Below are 20,973 nucleotides of genomic sequence, written 5' to 3'. Positions count from 1 at the left end.
CTCCCACTCAGCATGTGGGGGTAAGATCACCACATGATTCCCAAGCGCAGCACCGCTGCTACTCACCGCTGCTACTCACCGCTGCTACTCACCGCTCCCTCAGGGGATGGGTCAAATGCGGAGAACAAATTCACGCACTCAGGTGTGTGACAATCAGTGGGACTTTAACTTGACTTTAACTGCAAAGTCTGAAATCGAACCTGGCAGCTCAGCGGACCGCTTTCGCCAGCCTTGGAGCTCTGTGGCTGGCTTCCAGGCTTCAGGGTGCTCCGCTGCACTTTGCCTCTTGTCTTAATCTGGCATTCTCACCCAGATTTGCTCTCAGGTTCTGACATTTGGCACAGATGGTTCTAACATGATTCGGTACTTGGTCGGCAGCTTTAAAATCACAGATCTCACCCAACCCTACTACCATTTACATTTTAAAAACAGTAACAGGCAGGAAGTGGAAGGGGAGGAGAATTCCTTTTGAAATAACTGGCTGATAGCAGGCTTATACACACAGTCTTCATCCTGTGAGTCAGACTCCACTGCATTGAACTAGTTCACATCTGTGTCAGGTCAACTCACAGGAACGTATTTGCAATTTGCAAACCATGATCATTTGAAACCCAAGTCAGCTAAATCAAGTCACGTTAAGTCTCTGCAAATGCTTTTCAACCTGGATTTAATTGTGACATTTTTGCAGCCTCATTACGTCCCTGACAACTACAAGAGGAACGGGGGCCGTTCTGCGTGGAAGAGTGAAAGACCAAAAGGAGCTGGAGGCTGCGAGGACGACGGCTCCTCCTGCGAGCGGGGCGACGACTTCCCACCTGAGGCTGAGGATGGGAGAGGAGAGGACGACGACATGGACATGAATCCAGAGGATTCTGAACTTCTTTCAGCCAAGCCCAGGAGAGCAGAGCGGGAAGTGGAGGGAGACGACGACGAAGATGAGGAGGAGGAAGAGGAAGGGCAGAGGTCTGAAGAGCGCAAGGAGCTGGAGGAAAGTTCTGCAGAGAGGATAGGGGAGATGCTTGAACTGCCGTCGTCCTCGGCCTCCTCGCCGCTGCACCACCCAGTGCTGGGCAGGCGGGAGGCCCAGAGGGAACGACTCAACAAAATTCTGCTGGATCTGCTGCACAGAACTCCCAACAAGAATGGTGAGGGACCGGGAACAAAGCAGGGGGGTAGGTCAACAGATAAATTAGGGTTAAAGTTTCACTTGCATCCTTAAAACATGTTGGATCACACATTTTTACAGTATTCCTGAATGGTTAAGTTCAAAGTTGGGGCAAAAAACCCCTCTCCATTAAAAGGAGAGGGGGATCAAGACAAAGTAAAATCTGCAGCTCAGATTCAGTTGTCTTTCAAGCATTCATGTAACAGATGGGAACCTCCGTTTTCGAATCTGCTGCTTTGTCTCAGTCCCTTCTTCTCATGCAGTGTTTCAGTCTGTTGTGTTACTGCTTCAATCTGCTGCTGGCCGTATTATGAAAACTGCACCAACTTTCAACAAACATTCAGGAGCTATTCTCAGTGTGTAAAGGATTAGTCTGGTGATGTGCTGTGCTTTTCTTACAAACCAAAACCAACAATGTGTTCATCCTACACGTGTTGCAGGTGTAGCCAAAGACTGATACAGCTTATTCCTCTGTGCTATATGTTGTCCAGAATATGATAAACATAGGCACCATTTATTTTGAGTCAATCCCACAAAGATAGTCTGTTTTTATGGAATGCCCACAAAGTGTCACATCCTTTTACGCTGAGGGGGAAAACATGCTGAAGAGTTGCTGTGTAGCTTTCTACACGTGAAAGCTTTTTTCCCATGTTTTTATGTCTAAGTGACTAATGGGAACACCTTTTTTTGAAGTTTTTTCAGTACTGAGCGAGAGCAGCAGCCTGGCTGCAATGTAAACACTCGGCATGTTTACACCGTCAGTTTACAGCCACTAAAAGTGCTTGTTTTGAGCACTGACAGGCTCAGAGCCTTACTATAAGTGTATGACATTATTATTGAAAGGATTCCTACAGAGATAGACCTTTTTCTTTAAGAGTAAGATCCTTTTTATTTAACCAGAATTAGTCCCAGAATCGCTATCCCCAAAGCCCATCAGACTCCATTTAAATAATCAGTAATTTTATCATCTTAAAACACACTTAAATCAAAGTCAACAACCAGCTTGGTTCATCGTTGCCAGCCACCAGAAACCCATAGTTCTGGTTGCATATCCCTGTGTGGTAACATTATATCACATCATCAAAACAGGCTTTGAGTAACATTAGTGCTGCTATACTATCTCAAAACATGCAAGTCACTAAAACATACTAGTCTATTACATCATAGCATTAATGGCCATAGGGTACTGATATAGTAAATTTGATAATCATATCTATAGTAAATGTAATAGTGTCCCTTATGTGATTTTAAAACCACACCTTCCCGGCATTTACAGGCTGGGGAAAAGGACTGTCTTCCTCCTCGCCTACACCGCCTTCACCACGCCCCCAAACTATGACTAGACACGGACTATATCTATATACCTTTCTGCTCCTAATAACTAGTCTCCAGCAAATTGACTTTTTATTCCTGTTTGAATACTGTTCACTAAAAAACATAGTTTAAGGAAGTTTTTCTTTGCTTTTCTTTTTTTTAAGGCTTACACTTTTGGTATAAACAAATAGGCTAGGGGCCGAGTGCCGCAGACAGGGAAGGGAAGTCAGAGAGAGTTGAGATACAGTATAACACATTATTGGTTTTGGTCTTTCATTGGATTTCTTGACAATAAAGAAATGCAGAATATTGCCAGCCTGCCGCAGCTTCACAGCAAAATCCTTCCAAAGGCACCTCTGAGCTTAAAGCATATGTTGATAGAGCACAGCAAAGGAATAAGTCAAGTTTGACTTTTTATTCGTAGATTAATTGTAAGACCAACAATAAAGGAGTATAGCAAAACTTGGAATGACTCGTGGAAAGGATGGAACAAAATTTGCTGACACCTGAACACACCTGTCAGAGGTCTGAGAGGTGTGTTCATGGGGCTACAAACTGTTTTGGACATCAAGTCTCTGATTTTTTGAGCACTTGAAGCTTGATGCATCAGTAACAGAAGAGTCACATTTGCCTACCTTTGTTGTTTCTCTGATATGATACCCTGTGTGTCAGCTGTTTCCGTCTAACCTCTTATTTCTCCCTCTTTTTGTGTCCTTCCAACAGCCATAGACGTCTCTTATCTCCTGGAGGAGGGTGCAGGGCGGCGGCTACGGCGACGGACACTTGGATTTGGTGATTTCGTGGGCAGGAAATAACGTCGCTGCGTGCCTGTCAAGCACACTGCCTTTTACTTACGCGAGCAAGGGGCAGAACATGGAGAGACAGCGAGAAGGGGAAATGCAGCATTGTTGGTTGTCCGACCATTAAAGGACCACAATGCATCCCTGGGGGCCTCTTCCAGTTTACCTCTTCCAAGACTGTAATCCTGAGAGGGTGGAGGGGGTTTGGAAGCGCTGACTCCATGGCAATTTCAGCTTTTCAAGAGTTCTCAAGGAGCACGTAGAGAGAGCTGACCAGGACTTCTTGCTTATTTAAGTAGTATGATGCAAAACCTGTTTTTTTTTTTTTTTTTTTTAAATGAACATAGGAGAAATAACCCATGCACTTAAATGCATTGGATATTACAGACATGGGTGAATGAATTCCCCTACCAAGCATCAGAAATGAAACAAGTGGTACTGAATAGGGATGGATAGATGAAGGGAGGGATGGTTTCAGTCAGAGAAGATGTGAATGCTGGAGAACTGTTCCCCCTAGTGGGACCTAGCTGCAATGACAAAATATAACAGATGAGAGAGGATAAGCGCGGGGACCGAGGGGAGGGGGGAGAATGGCATAGGAGAAATGTAAGTTGAGCAGTGTGCTCAGATGCTGCTCATGAGAGAGACGGAGAGACAGAGAGCGAGGGTGGTGAACTGCACTTTTGGTACCATGGATATTGTGAAGCTCTGTGTAATGTATCTATAACGAAAACACACTAACACTCACAGTATTGGATGATGCAGTCTGAAAAAAAAAACCGAGTTAAAAAAGTCTATTATCTTTTTCCTGTTATACTGTAGTACGTCATTTAGGAACAGAAGAGGCCGGGGGGTGGGGTGGGTGTGTTTGTTTTCAGAGTAAGGGGTGGGGAGGGAGGACTGAGTGTGCGCTTGTGTCAGTCAAAGTGTCTTGTTGAGGTTTTGATTTTAATCTTTGATTTCCTTGCGAGGCAGTCAGCTTCGCGCCCTCTTTTTTGAAGTAACATGATTCACCAGCTTAACTAAAATCAGGCGTGTCGGGGGGACACTGGCTTCAACTGTAACGCCTTACACAGCCGTGCTCTCCGACTGCCTTGTGTGCGAGTGTGTGCGTGCGTACACACTTATTGTGTGTCTGTACTCTGCCAGATTTCTTGAAGATATACCTTTTTAAAAAAAAAATTGAAAAAAAAAAATTAAGGGCTCGATGGCAATTAACAGTTTTAAGAAAACTATGGAAAACAATACTTAACATAAAATGTATCGTGATGGTCATATTTTCTTATATTCTGTGAGACGGGTGGGGTGGTGTATACTGTATATTGGGAGGGGAAGGGACTTGAGATGTTTTGTTGTCTTTAGACTATGTTCCTGGTTGCCATGGAGAATGTTTTAAAAAGAAATTGTGATATTTGATGAGATTTCGTTTTCTTTTCCCCCCCAATTGCCTCTGCTAAAAAGGGACAGCCTGCAATGTCCCAGTGCGGTTAACTGACAGAGAGGTGGCGAGAATGAGACACTGACGGAGGGAGAGAAGAGAGGGAACGGGAAGCTGTACAGTGCCAAGTTATGTAAATATACACACTTTACATTGAGGAGTGTCTCCAAAAGCAATATCTTGAAAAATGGATTTTGTTTATTATTGTACTGTACAGGACTCAGCCCTAAATGTATTATGATTATTATAATAATGATAATATTATCATTTCTTCCGTTTGTATTACTATAATGAAGACACTTAAGCTTGGAGGAAAATGATTTTTTTAATGTCCAGAAAATCTCACCGTAATTGTCCTGACGACATAAAAACTTAAGCTGAGTTTTCGTTGCCTATAAATGAAATTCATCTATGTACTGCATGAGTGAGATGAGCGAGAAGAATGTCAAACGGACACAGAAGGCATTGGGACAAGACAGTGACTCAGCAATGACACCTTTGTCACTGAATATTGTTAATAATATTACTTTTAAAGGAGAAATGGACTCCTTGTTTTTTGCTGCAAAGTGTTGAACACTAAAAAAACAAACCAACATAAAAATGTTATGATATTTTTAAAAACGGTGACAGACACAAAAGTAAAGCTGTCAGCCCAATATCATGTTATTATTTTTTGTTTTTTCTTTCAAATAGGAAATGGTTCCGTTTTGTGATAGCAGTCATTGTATGATGCTTGTACTTGTATTTGTGTGTTTTTGTGTGATTCGTTTAGTTATTTTTAGACAATCACAAAATAAGATGCAAGCATTGTAAATGGCAGACTGGCGGACATTTTGTGATGTGTACAGTTTGTCAAAAAAACCTCTTCCACTCGTTAAAAGTTTGTAATTATGATTCTTAAGTCATGAAAAATGCTGTTGGTTTTTACTTTTTGTTTTATATTTGTTTTTGTTTTTTTGTTTGTTTGTTTTTTTAATAAAAAGCACTACATTATTGTGAATACACTTTACGTTGTCATGCTTTTAATATTCTTTAGACAGTTCACAAAGAAAAAGATGCAGCTACATGTTGAACTTGTGTGCTGGTGCTCTGCTAGTTTATCACTAATGTGGTTTGGAGTAATCTGAGAAAAGTTAAACCATGTTCATATCTTTCATATCTTAAAATTAAAGTGTCATAGTAATAACATGCATGTATCAACATCAAACTCCACTTTGACCAAAGACAGCAGGCTCTGCAAAGTGAAACAATGTGCAGGACATACAAGAGAAATGCTTCATTGATCATATTCTCATCCAGTCCACAGTCAATAATCAACGTGAATTTGAAATATTGATATAAATTAGCTTTGTCCTCATATTCATAGTCTCCTGACAGGAAAAGCTTGACAGTGAAATCCAATGTTAGGGAACCAAACAGTCAAATGGAAATTCTCGCGATATTACGACAATAAAAAGACCGTTGTTACACGACAGATTGCCATAACATTTTAATGTTCTGAATACCACTACTAACATTAAGGTTACACAAACTACGTTAATATCTCCCAACAAGCAATGCTTTACAAAAATAATTTCTAAATACCATGGGCGAAAGGAAAAGCACCGAGTACCTTTCCAGAAGTCTCGCGATGAATCCCACAGGTTGGACTGCGAGTTGGTTACCGTGGTAACGCCAGTATCGCCCTGGGGTTCGTTTAGTTAAGAAGCAGTACAGCGATGTTAAGTTAGCTCATTTATCCGATGATTTAACCATATTTCGCCAACAATGTCTAAAAGGACAGAAAAGGAGAAAAAGGGGAAAGCAAATACTAAGGAAGAGACCTCGAAAAATACAGGTTAGATGAGTCTTTCAACAGCAGGTCGGGTAGTTAGCTTGACAGCCCCCTTCGGACAGACCGTTAATGCTAATTGACATTGTTGAGATCACTTTTAAACTGTTATTCAACTGTAATTATGAGAGACAGGCTTTTAATGATAATATAGCAATACAAAGGGGGATGCTGCAATTGTTTGCGTAACTTTTTAGTGTCTATAACATTAACTTACCTGCTATTTTGAACCTAAGGTGTGGGATTTAAATTGACAGGTTTAGTTAAATACACAGCTATTAAAATGGCGGTATTAAGAGTAGTTAATACCACACTTAAAAAATACTTCATTTAAAATGAGTCCACCATTCATAATTTCCATATGTACAAAACAAAACGATGTCTTGTATCAGGCCTACTCGTCTATTCTTGATGAGATGTTGTTGAGTACATTTTACAAAGATGTCTTAAGAGTAAAAACAGTTTTAATGCCTTTGAGCAGCAGTGTTAACACATTAAATAGCTTTACTCAAATCATTGTCACAGCTGGACTGTACTGTAACCCAGCATGTTCTGAATCTTGGTAGAGGTCAGGGGTGAAATATCACTCTCAGTCTGAAGTTGCCATAACAACTAATGATCTAGTGAACCAAAAGTGATTAATAAAAAGGAGAAATGCTCAGTGGGTGTAAACTCTAACCTTTCTGCTATTTTTAGGACCAACTCCAAATGAAAAATTGCCTGTTGAGATCTTTGGTAAGTGACATTATTTGACGTTTTCCTTTCTTTTTTTGTCCAGATGAGAGTTTTGAGGTCAGTGCTTCAAACCCTTTATTCCACAGATGAATATCAGTGCTCGGGCAATGTGGAGATTGACTTTGCTGGACTTTGTGCTCTTCTGGACATAAAGGATATCCCCGCTGTCATCACCAAGCAACCAGCCTCCTCCACTTCTGAAACTGAAGGAGAGCATACAGGTAAAGAGAGCTGCTCCTGATCTTAACACACCTACTGATATCTTTTTACCCTGTATAGAAGACTTGTATAATTTCCAGTATAGGTTTGTTCAATGCACCTAAAATGATGTAAGCGGACATTAGGTGAATTACATTGATGTTATTCTGTTTTAGTAATTGAAATATACCAACCAAAAGAAATCAGAAGACCTTGGGACATTTAGTTCACTGGAAATATACTTTACTGTACAGTATGGATCATTATATAACAAGTCTAAATGTAATAGTCAATTTTTCACTCTCGGTTCAATTATAATTGTCATAATTGCACTTTCAGGTCATGGCCAGTCACAGACAAATGCTGCACCTTCCTGGTGGTCTAAGCGATGCCTCCAAGTAGAGCTGGAGAATGAAGACCCCCTCAGCGCCAAGCACCTGAAGATTTTCGGTAAGAAAGAAACACCCTAAAGAAATATTTACAAATATTTATTGTCTTGGTATTTACAGTTTTTTCTCGTTTTAAAGTGTCATTTGAGTGTCTGAGCAGTCTGCAACCCTTGTATTTGATGTCATCCAGTATTTGTAGTGGATGTTGGAGAAAACATAATCTATTTTAAATACTCACAGGATGGAAGGTAGATGAACAGATTGCCAGAGTGCTACACAAGATGCTTCCCTCATTGAACAAGCTACAGCACCTTCAGTGAGTAATGAGCTGATGTACCCCTGTTATAGGGAACAGGGTTACAGCTGTCACTGTTTCGTTCTTGTTTGTTTGTGTAATCCTGTCTTGTTGCAGGTTTTGGCAGGCGGGTCTGTCAGATCGAATGATAATCTCCTTCATGAACACAATATCACTGTGCTCAAACCTCAGGTGAGGTGATTCTGCTGCCAGTCCCACTGTGAGACTTTGTTTTAGAGACAAAATGTTGTAGATCTGGAAAGAAAACAACACCACGCTATGTTGAACATTATTGGTCAGACACTGAGAATTACTACTGCTTCCCCTCCTCTTTGTTTGTTAGGACTGTGACACTGCAGGGCAACCCTCTTCCAGAGCAGAGCTACCACCTTCTTCTCTCTGAAGACAGTGTGTGAGTCACCACGCAGCCACATGTATGGCATAGTAGTACAGAAATAAACCTTAATTTGCATTCACACACACAAATAGAAACACAAACATGCCTGAATCATGTCATGTTTTTTTTTTTGTCAAGCCTCACTCACTTGTACCTGAATAATAACCGGATAGGAGACGAGGGTGCTCGCCTAATTGGGTTAGCTCTCTCTACAACCAGATCTGCTAATAAAAACCTGTTGGCACTCAATCTGGCCTTTAATTCTATTGGCAATGCAGGTGCTGCACATATTGCACAGGTATAACCCAGAATTGACTCCATACTTTTTCCTGTATGTTCCCCTCTTGGTCACTGAGGTGTTTTCTTCCTCCTGTTTTGTCTCTCAGGGCCTGCGGTTCAATCGTTCTTTGCGCTTTCTCTCACTGTGCAACAATCAGATTGGAGACGCAGGAGCTGCTCATCTGGCTGCGGTATCCATTTACATTAAAGATTTTAACCTGGGACATAATACATTTAAATCAGTGGTGAAGTTGTTTTGAATTATATTCTGCTTATTGCATTATATTATGTAACTTAATAAGGCTCCACACCTTAACCCCTGTTGTTTTCAGATACTTGGTGAGTTTGCTCTCACTCATGAAGAAGTTGTGGAGAGGAGGAAGCTGCTTCTGAAAAGAACGCTCTCCGTAAGTGTAGCAATTTGTAACATTCATGGCGGATAATGAGACAGTGGGCCACGGGGCACAGATATGCAAAAGGCCCCGCCACCTCTGCCACACAGAAAAAAGACACACAGATGTGGTCTATGGGTGGTTTTATGTCTCTTTGTAGACATTTTGTTTATTTGAGGTAGTTTTGTGTCTTTTTGGTTGTGTCTTTTGTTGTTTTGTAGTCATTTTGTATCTCCTTGTGATTATTTTGTGTCTCTGTGATTGTTATGTCGGTTTTGTAGTTATTTTGTCTCTTTGCAGTTCCTTTACATTGCTTTGTGTTTTTTGTGTCTCTTTGTAGTCATTTTGTCAGATGTTTTTGTGTTTTTTGAAGTTGTTTTGTGTCCTTTTGACGTCATTTTGTGTCTCTTTCAAGTAATCATGTGTCCCTTTGAGTTAATGTTGTGACTCTTTGAAGTAATTTTGTGTCTTATTGAGGTGATTTTGTCTCTGAGGTAATTTTGTGTCTTTTTTGGTTGTTTTTTGTGGTCATTTTGTGTCTCCTCCTGGTCGGTACGTGAAAATTTGAGTGACCTTTTGCAGGAGACGACCAGGAGAGCCCCTGACACTTTGAGCCTCTGGGCCTTTGCCTTGCAGGCCCAATCAGTAATCATCCATGCTACCATTAATACCCACTCTACATTAAAAATAATCCCAAATATCAAGGTGTCCTGTTCAAAAAGTAAAGATTGACTGACATTACTCTGCAACAATGCCCTCATTTAAAGGTTTGAACAGGTTTTCACAAGCATGTAAGTGCAAGAACATGTTATGAGACATTCTAATAATCACATTTCAACATGCTGCTCTTGCTCTGTTTTCACGGTCATCACTAACTGGTGATTCTTTCAAGGCTGATGCTGACCAGCGTGCTGATCAACTTCCCTTAGTAGCCAGCAGCAGTTCACTGGGCATCAGCAAAGGGGAGATCAAAGACAAAAAACAGGTAACGTTTTTTGTCTTTGTTTTGTCTCATATTTGGTTTGTAAATCGTGACAAATCATCTTGAGATCTTTATACTTACAGAAAGCACCCAAAAAGGACAAAGATAACCCAGAGTCTAACAAGAAATTCAACAGTGAAGACGGCCAGCAGGGGGGAAAAGAGAAGCAACTATCTGCACAAGAGGTACCAGAATCATGCTAAACTAAGAACCATATGGATATAAACATGCATAGTACAGCACTTCAAATAAATCAGTTGTGTCACTTTGTTTTTTCTGCAGGATAAATCAAGTACTTCCTTGAATGAGGTTTGTTTGATGCAGTTGTCTGTCGAGCAGAAATCTTCTCAATGATGACGATGATTTGATCATATGCTGTCAGACACTTGCTCACGTCTGTCTCTCTTTACCAGCAGGGACAGTTGGTGAAGATAGTGAACCCCCTGCTGGACGAGCCGGTGCAGTACAGGGACGGCGAGCTTTTTCTGCCTGGAAACACGACTCTCGCCTCCCTCAACCTAGCAGGTCAGTAATGTTGGTGGTGTGTTTATCTCATCTTGAAATTAAACATCTGATCTGGAAACCTTACACATAAAGGTGTTTCCAGTACAGCTACAGTTAAGATTGAAAACAGGAATATTTAAATTCACGTCACAGCAGCTCAAAGCACAGACAGAAAAAGGAGGGTGACAATGTTACTTGAGTAAAAGAAAATTAAAGATTAAAAAATATAAAATATGTGTAAACAGTATATATATATATATATATATGTATATACAGTGCTTAATTTATAAAATTATAAGTAGGGGAAGGAACACTTTGGGCCTCTGAGAGAGCAGTGTTCCCCCACTCCCAAAAGTGGGGGAACACTTTTTTAAGCGGCGCTCGAGCCACCTCACTGCGCAACTCCGAACGGAATGGTTGTGACATCTAGTGTTGTCATGGTACCAAAATTGGGACCCACGGTACAATACCAGTGAAGGTATCATGGTTCTGAGTAGTATCATGATACCACATCAAAAATGAGGCAGATGTGCCTTTTGTCATTTATAAAAAGATAAATCACTTTTCTATAATACATCAATGGTATTTCAATGGAATAAATTACTTATTGACTTCATACTTCAAAAACAGCATCAATAAGTGATTAACATAGGGGGGATTGAAATAAAATAAATAAATGAAATAAAAATCAACCAGCCACCCTCCTCCCCTGACAAGTTAAGAACAGTCCCTTCATAAGTAAAGAACAGTCCCTAAAGTGCGGTGAGGTTTGTGGAATGTTACCTGCCACAAAGAGAGAAATGTGAACGGCTCGTTTCTCCTCTGACACGCCACATACCTGTGTGCCACCACGGCTCGGTTGTCCAGGTACTACTGGGCAGTCATGACGCCAACGAAAGAGGAAATTAGGCTACTGGACCTGGAGTTGGACTTCTCTGTCGCTGGTAAGCCTTTATCTTGCGCCACGGAGCCGCCATAGGCTATTTGACCACCGTATTCCTGTCTGTGACCCCCGTTCAACCCACAACCGGCAAAATTTGCCTTTCGTTTCTGCTGCTGGTTGAAATCTGTACTCGCACAGCATGCTGAATGATTTATTTTGCTGGCACAAAACTATTTTTAGTCGCAAATGCTCACAGGTAGAGCTCTGTGGAAAACAAATCATTGCTGACAAGTAAAAAGAAATAAATAATAACTTTCACTGCTCAAAGATACTCACGTCTGGAAAACAAACCACTACAGCAGCATATTGAGTACCAGGTGGCCAGCACGCGCCGTTATTGACCAGCGCGCGCCGTTATTGGACGGTGCATGGACACTCACCCTTTTGCGATTGGATTTTGAACTTATCCCACAGTAGTGGTACGTGAGGCACCATAGTACTACGGTACTCCACCCTGCAACACTAGTGACATCAGCCAATACTGTATGTAGTTTATAGATGTGAAAAGTTCTAGACCCATGCAAATTAGTTCCGGAACACACCAGGGCCTTTTCTGAAAAGATCCTGGTGTGCGTTCCAGTACGTTCCAACTCAAATTATGCACTGTTATATGTTGTTGTTTTAAGTCACTTTATATCACATTTTTAAATTATCTGTAATAATTTTATCTATTTTAATTTGTTTAGAAAAAAAGAAGAGTTTAAAATTTTATTACTTTACTCATTACTTTAATGAAATAATTTTGTTTTGTACGAGCAGGCCACTAATTAGCAGCTACTCCTGCGGGGCTCTGCTCAAAAAAAATAAATGAAAATAATAATAAATATTTAATTGAAATCATTGTGTGTGTGTGTGTGTGTGTGTGTGTGTGTGTGTGTGTGTGTGTGTAGGAAACAGGATTACCGAGAAGTTACTGCCTCTTCTCCTGACGACAATACAGGCGCAGGGTGAGGGTGGAACCTTGCTGCATCTCTGTCTGCAGGTGTGTGTGTCACTTACAGTGGAGTCAAGTGTGTGTGTGGGCATCTATGCACAATTCACTGTAGTTCATAAATTAAACTTGTGTTTAAGTAGTTCAGAGGACTGTTCAAACATTTGTGTACCTTCAGTTAGTTTCACATTTTTGAAAGTCAGTGTTTTTACTGTAATTGATAAATCTGGTTTATTACATGGTCAGCTTTAAATAGCTTTGGCCAACATTCCTACTGGTAATAAAAACATTGCTGTCACTGATGTCTGGGAATGTGGCAACATTGCTTTGGGTACATTTTAAATCAGCTACTTTAAACTGTCACTTATTTATTAAAGCAGATTTTTTAAAACCAGAATATTTTTAATGCAGCTTAAGTAAACTGTCTCTGTAGTAGCATACTAAGTGCTTTGTTTAATGGAACTTCTGCTGGAGGGCTGGGCAGTATATTGGTATTATATTACTACTGTAATAAAAGAAGATTTTAGATATAGTTACATTGTAAGTTTGGTCTTTTCCTGGAAAAAAGCTGAATTACAGTAAAGTCATGTAATTTCTGAACTTCCCAGACTGTTCTAGCTGTTCTGTTATTTGCCTTTACCCACTTACTCATTATGCTGTTGATTAACAGTTGCAGATGAATATGAAGATGATTTGTGTGAAGATTTCTGATCTGTCTTTCAGAGAAACCGCTTCCCTCCAGAGTGTGAGTGTTACGTAAAGATAACAGAAGTGATGGCACCCAGACATCCACTCAGAAAAAAACTCTGAGCAGAGAGTAGGTACAGGGCGTAAACTCTTTACTGTGTACTGTAAAGGTTTATTTGATGAATAATCATTAAATAGATATCAATTTTGGCAATGAACTGATATTTGGCAATTTATTGATATTAAAAAAGATTTAATTTTTTTGCAATAACATCAGCTAAAATGGGCCATCAGGTAAAATGGGCCATTTAAGGGTTGAGCGTCTCAGCTCTTTAAAAGTTAACAGCCAATGAATGCAAATGATTTCAAACTGTTGCCGCAACAGTACTTGACATGTAACAATTGATATGATTGGTCTATGGTTGCTATGGTGGGTGGGGCAAAGCCTCATATTGAGACTGCTACAGAGAAACTGCATGGTGAGTGCCCTGACATACCAAATTTTAACTGTCAATGATAAGGTTGATAATTCAATAAAAAACAAATGTACATATATATATATAGTGATGTATAATACATGTCCTGATGGCCTCCATCAGATATAATGCTAATGTTTTGCTAAATAAAATTATTTTTGATGAAAAAGTATTTTTTGTTAGTGGCCCAGTTTACCTTAATGTGTTCAGGTAAATTGGGCCACACATTTCAGCTAACATGGGCCACGTTCTGAGTTGAGTTTTAGCAAATATTTTGATGGTTCCTCTTATTAAAAAGTATTAATATATAAATATATTATTGTATATTACAGGCCTCTTTACATTTTCCTTTGTAATTACATATGTGTGTGTTAGCTCTGGTCCAGGGTGCATCATGAGCTAGCTCTCACTAACTAGCGCTCAGTCACTGACACACACACACACACACACACACACACACACACACACACACACACACACACACACACACACACACACACACAAGAAAGGGAAAGGTGAAAGAGGCTGATGTAATGTAGCCTAGAAGTGATAGTGAAAGATGGTTAAGTAAAGTAATATGAAACTATAATTACAGTATGGCAAACAAGAAGGAACAGAGAGGAGGAGAAAGGAAGAGAGAGGAAAGAAGAAGCAAAGGAGAAGAGGCAAGGTAGGAGGAAGCAGAAAGAGGAAGAACCGTGCAAGATATGCCAGGCCCTCGACAGTGACCCCAGTGACGCAAAGGCCAAGGAGGACTGGCTGCACTGTGGGCAATGCAGTGCCTGGTTCCATGAGAGCTGTGGTGAGGAGAACGGAATTTGCGATGATGACGGCTTCATCTGCCAAGACTGCCTTTGAAAACCTGCCTTTGAAAGTGTCAGTCTAAAAGAGTAGTTTTTACAGTTGTTCAGTTTTTATAAGCCTACACACACACACACACACACACACACACACACACACACACACACGAGAAAGGGAAAGGTGAAAGAGGCTGAAACGTTTCAAAATGAATTCCTAAAGCCTGATCGCTATGTTATTACTATATTAATGTTATTTTTCATGAATTCTTTAAAACATTTAATATATTTAAATGTAATGTTCTATTGTGTTATGTGTGTTGATATTAAAGATAATTTGATTATATTATGAAAAATGACTGTTTCACTTTGCAGTTTGAGTGGCCCATTTTAGCTGATCAAGTGGCCCATTTTACCTGAACACTGCGCATCTCAAAAATGGGGGACAGCTGATGTTTCAACAGCTGTAGGGTCTTAACAATTATATTTTATTACATAAATTCAACACAAAAATATTGAAAACAGTCATTTTTACTCATAGGAACAAAATCAAATGTAATACATTGTTTTTTTCTTAGTTCCCAAGTGATTAACCAAAAAGTGGCCCAATTTAGCTGATAGCACCCTATTTTTCTTGTATCTTATATTGTATAATCCTTAATCTCAGAGGATCTCAGAGCCAACCTCCAAATTACGTCCACTGGGAGGCAGTCAAAGATGCATTAAGGTCACGCTCCCAAGCCAGCTGGACAGAAAAGTATGCATTAGGGGCAGCTATAGACATTATGGTATAGATATCTGAGACCACACCTCTTGCCAGGATTTCCTTCTTTAGAAGCTGATTCCACTCTCAACATGAAGAAGGAGCCGCTCCCTCTTCACATTTCTTATGTAGAAATAGAAGATAATTGAGCATATGTTAAAAAGTGAGAGTCCAGGACGCCAAACTGATTATTAAGTTGTTGAAATGATAACATTTCCCACTTAATATCAACTATAGTAATGCCAAGTCCCTGCCATAATCTATTACTTAAAGTGTTTCCTGCAGCTGAAAGAATGGGGTTACACCAGAGTGGGCAGGATGGAAGGAAGAGCCCCTCAGTGCTAAGTCTCTTGTGCAGCTCTTTAACAATAGAGCATGAAAACCTAATCACAACATTATTTGGTAGGGGTGGTGGGTTTGGACCACAATGATATCAAGAATATGTTCTTGTTTATATAATATTTCTCTCCAACCACTGCCAGCTGCCCACTACAGCCTCAGATTTATAGGCCCAGGTCAATGAATATTTTGCATTGTATGAAAGATAATACTGAAATATATCTGGGACTTCTCGACCCCTGCCCCTGGATCTGCGTATGATTAATTTCTTGTAAGCAATTCTGGGCTTTTTGTCATTCCAAAGGAATTGAATGAAGAGGGATTTAATGTCCCTGAACCAGTTTTGAGGAAATTTTAAAAGGACAGATGCAATAATATGAGTAAGTCTTGCTAATACATTCATTTTAAGTATTTCTGCTCTGCCCCATAGAGACAATGGTGAGGCTGCCCATCTATCGATGTCATCTTTAACGGATTGGAGGACGGCCAAACATTTTTGTAATGAAAGATATGATATTGACTCCCAGATATTTCATCCCATATGTTTTCTAGATGGGGGTGTCCTTTAAGTCAGATTTAACTGTGTTAAGGTTAAGTGGAATTGCCTCACCCTCTTTCCAATTTATCTCATACCCTGAAACACTGCCAAATAAATCAATCAAATTCAGAACGGCAGGGACTGAGGACACTGGCTTGGCTGAAGTGAGCAAAATATCATCAGCATACATATTAAATTTAAAATTATGACCATAAATGTTCACAGCACGTTCTGATGGTTCAAGAGCGATGATGAAAAGCAAGGGGCTGACTGGGCAACCCTGCCTTTCGTCCAGATGTAAAAGGAAGGGTTGTGAGATGAACCCATTAGTTCTGACAGAGGAAAGTGGGGAACTATAGAGGGCTTTTACCCAGCTTACGAAATTAGGACCAAAACCAAATGTTTTAAAAATAAATAGGGCCACTGTATCTAGTCAACGTCTTTCTGAGCATCTAATGATGCTGCAGTGGCTTGAGACTTGCTGGAACTGGCTTCTAGTATAATCTGGAAAACCCTCCGCATATTATTGGAGGAGAGACGACCTGGAATGAAACCTACTTGGTCAAGATAAACTATAGATTGGACTACCTTCTCCAAACAGAGTGCCAATGCCTTAGACAGGAGCTTGTAATCACAATTTAACAAACAAAAAAGACGGTGGCTGCTCATCAAAATTGGATCCTTGCCAGGTTTTGGTAATAAAGCGATGACAGCTCTGCACATGGAGGGAGGCATGGCACCAGCTTTCAGTATTTCATTATACAACAATAATAAAAATGGGGAGTGCTGCTCTTTAAAGCACTTAAAACATTCCCAGGCCATCATCCCCTGGAGTTTTTCCTGAGGCCATCTTCAGGATTGCAGTCTCAATCTCAGACTGGATCTCAGAGGCATCAAGGGCAGCCCTTTCAGCTGAACCGACTCTCAGAAGGCTGAGTCCTTTTAGGAAACTGTCCAGATTGGTCCTCTGCAGTTTTATGTACCACATGAGATGAACAAATTGAGGTACCAACGGCAGCAGTCTTGTGGTACATAAAAATCCAGCGCCTGAACAGGAGGACATTGTGGCTCATGAAAATCCAGATGCTTCACCCAGGACAGCTAATCACAACCCTGTTTACACACTCTTTTTACTGCTTTGTTTTGCTCACAGTCCAATTTAGCTCAAGGACAAAGAGTAACAGCCAAATACCAACACTGCTTAATAAAGATGAACCACTGCTATCATATCTCACAGCTGTCAGTCGGTGTGACAGGTAACAGTCACTGATTTATCTGCCACAGACTTCACCAGTCTTGTTTTAAGCATGTGTGTCAAAGTTAGTCTTTTCTTTAAGAAATTCCCTCTTTGTGTTTCCACAGGGTTTCCTTGCTTTGCTGCAGTGAGGGGGTCGCAGCACAAAGACGGAAGTTCATACAAAAAAAGACCATGAATTATACTTTTTATTTGTCTGTTGTCCCCATCTGTATGTATGTCTGTATGTATGTACAAAGCTGAGCAAGGTAAATTATAAAGGATGTTTGGGGTTAGGGGGTTTTCCATGCTTTACTACTGATGTTAATTGTTCATAAAATACAAGGATTCTTTTTTAGATACAAATATGTTCATATTTTTAGGTTCTTAAAGTTCCACTCTTGGTTTTATTTAAGTGTATAAACATATACTCCTAAAGAGTGTATAGTCTCATAAGTGGGAGTGTGATAATACATTTTGTTATTTGGAATTGCCATAATAAACGTGGTGTGTGTATCTTAAAGCCTTAATATTCTGTATTATTTCTTATTTGCACTAAGCACATTTACTTAGGTACTGTATGATGACAACTGTGAGGAAATACCTTGTTTGAGTTTTTCCATTTTCTCATCCTTGTTACTCCTACTGCACTAAGCTACATTTCAGATGCAAATGTACTTTTTACTCAGCTACATTTTTATGGTAACTTTGGTTACTATGCAGATTCAGATTGATATACAAAGTAAAATTAACAAATAAGTTATGATGTATTATTACTGGTTAAAATAGGGCTTCGTTAATCCTGGGGGGAATTCAAGCACCCAAATTAGTTCAAATAAGCTCCACCTTTACCAACTGCAACATTAGATTGTAAAATATATTAATGTGAAAGGGCCATTTTACATAATGAGTACTTTTATTTTTGATACTTTAAGTATATTTTGATGCTTATGTACCTTTACTTCAGTAAAATTTGAATACAGGACATTTACATGTGACAGAGTATTTGTACACTGCCTTATTATTTGTGTAAAAAACAACAAATAAACAATAAAACAAACTAAATCAGAGTACTTCTTCCACCCACCTCCCCACATTGTCTACAGCTACGTTGGCCTCTACAAACTGCAACGACATGGCCATATTTCTGGCATTTGAAACATCTCAAGGGGGCCCTTGCACATGTCCTTACTGAATACATCATGTATCCTGGTGACACCCTGTTAGGCAGTTCTTCCTCTTTAAACTCCACAAGTACTGCAGTACTACTTCTCCCATTCTGAGATCCTCCCAATCTTGTCACACTAATGATATTTCCCCATTTTAAGTTGTTTAACAACTCTTGCTCTGAGATCTCCACTGACACATTGTAAATGACTCCCTTACATCCAGCCCTGCTTTGTGGAGCATACCCTTCAACCGCTTTTCCCATTAGCTTATTTATTTTCAAAGCTTTTGCTTGCAGCTCTGAGGATTTGCAAACTATCATTAGTGCTCCATTATTCAACGTGCTGGCGTGAAGAACATCCCCTATCTCTTTTTTTAATGCTTTAGATAACTTAAAAGGGCTAACTCCTCCAAAGCTACTAACCCCCCTTTCAGTTTACAAAACACCTTGTATGTTCTATCATCCTTCCCCTCCACTTTTCTTGCCTTCACCTGTTGGTTATCCATGTCACTGTCCTGCGAATTATATCCTCTCACCTTCTCCCTCGCTTTCCTTTTCCTTACGGTCTCCCACTCTTCCACCTCCCCAGCCTCCATTACCAGAGGTGGAAAGTAACTAATTACATTTACTCACGTTATTGTAATTGAGTAGTTTTTTGTGTAATTTATATTTTTTTCAGTAGTTTTTTAAATCTGTAATTTTACTTTTACTTAAGTATATTTTGACTCAAGTATTGTACTTCGCTACATTGGAGATCACATCTGCTACTGAGTTAAAAAAAAAAATAAAAAAATTCGGCAAACCAAAAAGGTGAATCTCGGAAATCTCACGTGGAATTGACCCAGAACAAGCGGCCGGTGCCGGCGAGTTACTTGAGAGAGAGATGGAGGAGGGTGGGAGTTGGTCAGAAAAATGCGGCCCGAGCCGAGCTCGTGTGCTCACCTGTGTCTGTGTGTGTGTGTGCTGTGCGCAATACAGAGAGCAGAGAAGGATTGTAAAGGTGCGACCATGTAGTGACAGAAACGACATGCCGTCATGTGAACAATAGGCTAGGCTATAAGTCACCACGTTAGAAGGTGAAACCTTTTTACCGTATAACACGATAAATAGTATATTGTTATGTTATTAGGCTGCGTCTGTCGCTCAAAATAATATAACTTTAGTTTATGAAGAGCTAAGACAAAAAAAAGAAAAATAAATCAGCAGCAGCGGTCATATTTCAGCAGCGGAGCACCACTGCTGCTAGTTGCATATAGCCTAGGGGAAACATTGTTGCTCAGTGGATTTGTTCTGTTTTGGAATACACAGTATTCTTCCAAATTAGTGTTAGTGTATTTTAATATTCAGAATTTCGCTTCGACAAGCTCTCTCTTTTTTGACCATACACCTGTTTGCATCCCTGAGAATAATGCCCAACAACATTGCTCAAAAAGTTGCTCTGTGTATCATCAGTCTTAACAGTTGTGTTAGTGAGTCATAATGAATGAGGGCTGCGCAACTGACAATGCAACGATTTTGTATACTGCCATATGTATTGCAATGACATGAATAGCTCTATTTGTAAAGAAGTCATCATTTGGGCTTTGGAAAGGCTGTATTTGCATGAAATATACATTTTACAATCAAACTGTCATGGAAATTGAGAATTTCACAACCTAAAGTATTAACCAGCAAAATAAGTATGCCATATTGCTTTTGACTAATATTATACTGATATGATGAACTTATACTGCGAGTCTCACAATGTGACTATTGCACACGAACACATTGTGATGGTGATGCAATAATGATATTGTGCAGCTCTAAATTGAATTGAATTCTATGGTTCATCATAGAAAAATAACCAGTTTTTGGATTGGATTGATGACCCCTGGACCATTTTTGCACTGCACAGGAGTGACCCCCATCAAGTTGTTGGAAGTAACTAAGTAACTTCTACTTTACGTACATTTTAAACGAACTACTTTTTACATTTACTTGAGTAGATTTTTAGATGGGTAGCTTTACTTGTACTTAAGTAGAATTTCATCAAAGTAACTTTTACTTGAGTAGAATTTTTCAGTACTTTTTCCACCTCTGTCCATTACCCTGCCAGGTATTCCCCACCTGCAGTCACGAGCCATCCCTGACGTTTCTCCTCCTGGGACTCTCGTCTATCGTTTCCGAGTGTACAGTTATCAAAGAAGTCAGCAGTCAGCAAGAAATGTTCGAGAATATCGTTTTACCGGACCTATACAGGCCGTCGGCCGATATTCTCTACTAATTTCTCCCAAACAAACAAAGTTTCGCGCTCTTTCTTATAACACAATCTAGATCTTCTCTCTGTCATCAACCTCCTTCTTCTTCTTCTTCTTCTTCTTCTTCTTCTTCTTTCTTTT

General features: G+C 39.9%; 2 protein-coding genes across 4 annotated transcripts in view; both read left to right on the top strand.

Annotated features, from left to right (window-relative positions):
- ash1l (ash1 (absent, small, or homeotic)-like (Drosophila)) overlaps window positions 1-5,721 on the top strand; it is a 38,602-nt gene extending 32,881 nt beyond the window's left edge. For 2 of the 3 annotated variants that reach the window (XM_033636284.2, XM_033636285.2), the window contains exons 26-27: window positions 689-1,172; window positions 3,203-5,721. In XM_033636284.2, the coding sequence (XP_033492175.1) occupies window positions 689-1,172; window positions 3,203-3,294 (576 nt within the window). In that variant the 3' untranslated portion in view covers window positions 3,295-5,721. The remainder of the gene's footprint in view (window positions 1-688; window positions 1,173-3,202) is intronic. The other variant, XM_033636287.2, reaches the window with a different exon arrangement.
- Window positions 5,722-6,413: 692 nt separating this feature from the next.
- Window positions 6,414-13,422, top strand: lrrc71 (leucine rich repeat containing 71). The gene is made up of 16 exons (XM_078176009.1): window positions 6,414-6,554; window positions 7,245-7,283; window positions 7,370-7,504; window positions 7,821-7,931; window positions 8,111-8,186; window positions 8,283-8,357; window positions 8,509-8,577; window positions 8,701-8,860; window positions 8,949-9,032; window positions 9,174-9,276; window positions 10,049-10,218; window positions 10,299-10,400; window positions 10,498-10,524; window positions 10,629-10,740; window positions 12,553-12,644; window positions 13,317-13,422. The coding sequence occupies exons 1-16, from the start codon at window positions 6,485-6,487 to the stop codon at window positions 13,401-13,403; spliced, it is 1,512 nt and encodes a 503-aa protein (XP_078032135.1). The 5' UTR covers window positions 6,414-6,484; the 3' UTR covers window positions 13,404-13,422.
- Window positions 13,423-20,973: the final 7,551 nt, after the last annotated feature.

The sequence above is a fragment of the Epinephelus lanceolatus genome, chromosome 16, assembly GCF_041903045.1.
Source record: "Epinephelus lanceolatus isolate andai-2023 chromosome 16, ASM4190304v1, whole genome shotgun sequence".
Taxonomy (NCBI): domain Eukaryota; kingdom Metazoa; phylum Chordata; class Actinopteri; order Perciformes; family Serranidae; genus Epinephelus; species Epinephelus lanceolatus.
Note: the sequence above shows the minus strand (reverse complement) of the source record. Positions and strands in the feature narration are given on the sequence as shown.

Excerpts from the sequence above, each read along its gene's own strand:
- lrrc71 (XM_078176009.1), top strand. The coding sequence starts at position 6,485 with ATGTCTAAAAGGACAGAAAAGGAGAAAAAGGGGAAAGCAAATACTAAG. Across the intron at positions 9,277-10,048 it reads AGCAATTTGTAACATTCATG|ACATTCTAATAATCACATTT; the intron begins GCGGATAATGAG and ends ACATGTTATGAG. Across the intron at positions 12,645-13,316 it reads TGCTGCATCTCTGTCTGCAG|AGAAACCGCTTCCCTCCAGA; the intron begins GTGTGTGTGTCA and ends TCTGTCTTTCAG.